Source organism: Teleopsis dalmanni, chromosome 1 (assembly GCF_002237135.1).
Source record: "Teleopsis dalmanni isolate 2A chromosome 1, ASM223713v2, whole genome shotgun sequence".
In the NCBI taxonomy this organism is placed as follows: domain Eukaryota; kingdom Metazoa; phylum Arthropoda; class Insecta; order Diptera; family Diopsidae; genus Teleopsis; species Teleopsis dalmanni.
Window position 1 is genome coordinate 186,462,563 of NC_051846.1, and position 3,877 is coordinate 186,466,439.

The following is a 3,877-nucleotide window of genomic DNA, read 5'->3' on the forward strand; positions in this document are numbered from 1 at the left end:
CGGATTTTTCTAGCTCCATGACTGGGCATGAAGATTTCTTTCATTTTTAACAGGTAGTTTTAATGATTTTAATGCTCTCTAGTAACGGAAATAAAAATTATTTACACATATTTTCTTCGACATTATTAATCAATGACTTAATAACTTTAGTAAATGATTTTAGGAACTGATACTTTTTATTCTAATGTTTTGTATTAAATAAATAAATGAAAAAAGTATTTGAAAATTTGTCTATGTTTTTCTGGTATAGTATAACTGTATCAAGAATGATGTTTAGTACTTCATTATTTAGCTCGGGAACAATTTAAATTCAGACCTCACAGACAACCAACCTCACAGATGAAAATAATTGCATCAGGAAAAAGTCCTGAATGCAATCTACTTTAATAGACGATATTAAAGTAGATACAGTAAATACTACGAAACACCAAAAATCATCCCAAAAATCATCCCAAAAATATAAGCTATGGTTTAAGAAGATCTTCAGTTGACCAAAATATATTTCAATTTTTTTTTTACTTTTTCTGAATTAAAATCAATTTATCTCTGAGTTTTTTATCTAAAAATTGATGTAATTTTTATTTAATTTTTTTTTACAATATATCATTTGGTCTAAGAAATTTATACAGTTCGTTTCACATTAAATACGAAGTACAAATTTATATTTTTAAGATTAAAACACAAACGAGTATAATTATTTATGCGTACTTGAAAGTGAAAATTTTCAAACTATGACTTGTAAACAGTACATGGACTATCTGCTAATAGGCCTGGTAGAAATATGTCATTTTTTCGAAACAGTATTTTCTCCAGAAAACTGTGCCCACTACGTGCCTCTGGTATATTCAACCGCTTTTGTGATGGGAGTTCAATTGATTTGTAATCGTGTTCTTGGTATTTGGCTCAGTAGATGTTCTAATTCTAAGTTTGGAGCACTAATAGTTTTTCTAATAAAACTCTGGATCGGTTTTTTTGTGTCCGAATGCACTTTTGCTGTACTTTGTTCTTATTGTACTAACGAATTTATTTTTATTCCCACAACTGATGTACAAAAATATCCTACACTTTTTGGATCTTTGTTGATTTGTGTGGTATTCATGTGCGGAATATATGCCACTAAACCTATCAAAGAAAAAATTATCGAAAGTGTGAAATGTTTCATCAATTTCATAAAACATCAGAACACAGATCCTCACAATTTAAGTGCAATCCAGTCCATTTTTATTCGTTCAGTGAAATCTCTACATCGTATGTGTACGCGTTCGGATGATAATCGAAGTGATGACCCAAGTCATTCAGAGACAGATGATTCTGAAATAGGTATGTAGAAAATATGTATAGTTTTTATAATTTTAAAAAAAAAATTTTATGTATTTTATTTTAAGATGAATTGATGACTGAATAATCGAAAGTGTTGAAGTATTTTTTTTCGATACGAAGCTAAATCGAAATCATTAATAAATTTTAATTTTTTTTTATTTTAAAGAATTAGAAAGCAATATTTATTGATAGTAATATTCATTTATATAAAAATCTTCTTTTGTTTTATATATTTGTATATATTTAGTTATATACAAAATCATTTTACACTTTAAATAAAAAAATATGAATGCATATATTATGCTATTTAAAAAAAATTCGACGGTAGTCTAATATTTGATAATTCATAAGAACTTAGCTATTAAAATAGACCCTCGATTGTAAGAATTCGAAATAACTGACCCTTTAAATAACTCACGATCAAATAATTGATAATCGTACAGATTGTCTACTGTATTACATTTTATCTGTCAATTTATTTTTTGTATACAATTGATTTGAAGTTAAGGTGTCAGTGTTTTTTATTGGTAATGGAAAATTTGACTGTACTTTTATTATTTCTAAAAAATTTTTGATGGTATTAAAAGTGCATACCTAAAAAGGTAGCTCATCCTATTCCTTCAAAAACAGAAGGCATGCATCAGATCTCGCAAAAATGGAGGGCATTGTTCTACAAGATCATTGCAGAAGATCCGGTTAAGTGACGTTCAAAATTTGTAACCACATCAGATCGTTGCTAAAATAGAAAATATTGTTTTACAATATCTTCAATAAACTATTGATATAGATGATTGTAGAAGGCTTAAACATAAGATACACTGAGGAATATTATATATTAAGATTTTCTGAAATTGTCTATTTAAGTGTCCAAACCTCCAGTTATCTGCTAACTGGAGTTTAGTCTCTATCATGGGTCCATAGTACTTACATTGCTATCGACCCATGCCCACTGTGTATTGCCTAATGACATGATTTGTCACCAGAGAAGTGCCAAAACAAAAAGTTATATACTTAGCCCTATAGACTATAATCCATCCGGTGGCATACTTAACCCCCATCCGCAAACTGATAAAAATAATTAAATGGAAGTGCGAAAATAACAAAAATAAAAAAATAAAAATAAAAATTAAAATTCAGATAACTATAATTGTAACTAAAAGCTAAAAATACAGATCTCTCCGTATATCTCTGTTTTTTAGCGAAAGGCTATAATATAGATATGGGTAAGTGTTTATGGAGCCATGACAGTGACAAAACTACAATTTGCATATAACTGAAGGTTTAGGCACACAAATTGACAAATTCTGGCAAATGGGTATCGTGTTCGAAACCGTTTTTGTCAGCAACATCTGGAGTGTTTAAGAAAAGAATAAGAGTTCTGTAGTGATGGGTTCATTACTATAAATAAGATTAAGGTTTACTACCATGATACTGAACTACATTTAAAGTGTGGTAAGGTAATGCTGTCTTTAAGGATAAAAGTGGAAATTAATTAGGAACATTAAGTTTTTATTTTTTATTCCATATCTATAATCTCATAAAAAACTTGAATCTTAAGTGCTTTAATCTTTTTTTGTGTTTCAATTTTTTTAAAATTTTATATAAACTTTTCCAATATATTCACCTAGGAAAAGTTAACCGCTGCCAATTTACACTCCCGTTAGAATATTTTACGACTGAACAATTTTGTTGTTGTTGTTGTTGTTGTTGTTGTAAAAAAAATCTAATAAAATTGTTAAACTGACTCAAAGTAGCAGAAAATGGTTTGTAAATAATGTTTTAAATTTTTTATTCAAAGAAAAATGTTTCTCTTAAGGATTTCCCAGAGTTTTAAATTATCGTTTCTCACAATGCATTGAATTATTTACTGCAGGCGTTCAAATTCAGCGAAGCATTAAGGGTAAATGTAATTTATATTAGTCCTTTTCACGCAACGACGTGCAAAATTGAAAGAAGAAAAAAACATTTTTTATATAATAAGATATATATATATAAATATATTTTAAAATATATTAAAGTAATTTTTTTTTTATTTGAAATTGTTTTCTTAAATAATACTATTTTTTGTGTTATTATTTGATCCCTGAAAGTTTTATTTTTAAAATTTTAAACAAAATACTTCAAATGTCCTTTGTATTATTTGATTTATTTTTAATTTAAATTTTTGCATATACATCATTCTAGCACAATATTATTTTTTTTTTTTGAAATCATAATTTTTCATTGAAATGTCACTTTTACGTATCGAAAGAAATTTTGCCTTAAATAGAATCAAAATATTGTATTTCGCGTTAAAAAAAGCCTCATAAATGTTACTATCCAGACTGGACAAAAATATGGAAATATCCATTTTCAATTACAGTTTTCTATGGAAATTCATGTTTTGTTTTGAATTTTATTACTGTGATATATCACTAAGCCAAACAATATTCATTTTATTGAAAAAGTTCATTTTTTGCTCAAAATGAAATTTTAATTTAAAGCTAAAACCTCGGAATTATATGTACAATAAATTTTTTTGTAATATTTCATATTAAAAAATTAATTGTAAGCCATT

The 3,877-nt window shown here is 26.9% G+C and overlaps 1 protein-coding gene across 1 annotated transcript; it reads left to right on the forward strand.

The window, feature by feature from the left end:
- Positions 1-613: 613 nt before the first annotated feature.
- Positions 614-1,490, forward strand: LOC119672444. The gene is made up of 2 exons (XM_038083501.1): positions 614-1,320; positions 1,386-1,490. The coding sequence occupies exons 1-2, from the start codon at positions 732-734 to the stop codon at positions 1,403-1,405; spliced, it is 609 nt and encodes a 202-aa protein (XP_037939429.1). The 5' UTR covers positions 614-731; the 3' UTR covers positions 1,406-1,490.
- The last annotated feature ends 2,387 nt before the right edge of the window (positions 1,491-3,877 follow it).

Coding starts and splice junctions, on each gene's coding strand:
- LOC119672444 (XM_038083501.1), top strand. CDS start 732: ATGACTTGTAAACAGTACATGGACTATCTGCTAATAGGCCTGGTAGAA. Junction 1,321..1,385: donor GACAGATGATTCTGAAATAG/GTATGTAGAAAA, acceptor TTTTATTTTAAG/ATGAATTGATGACTGAATAA.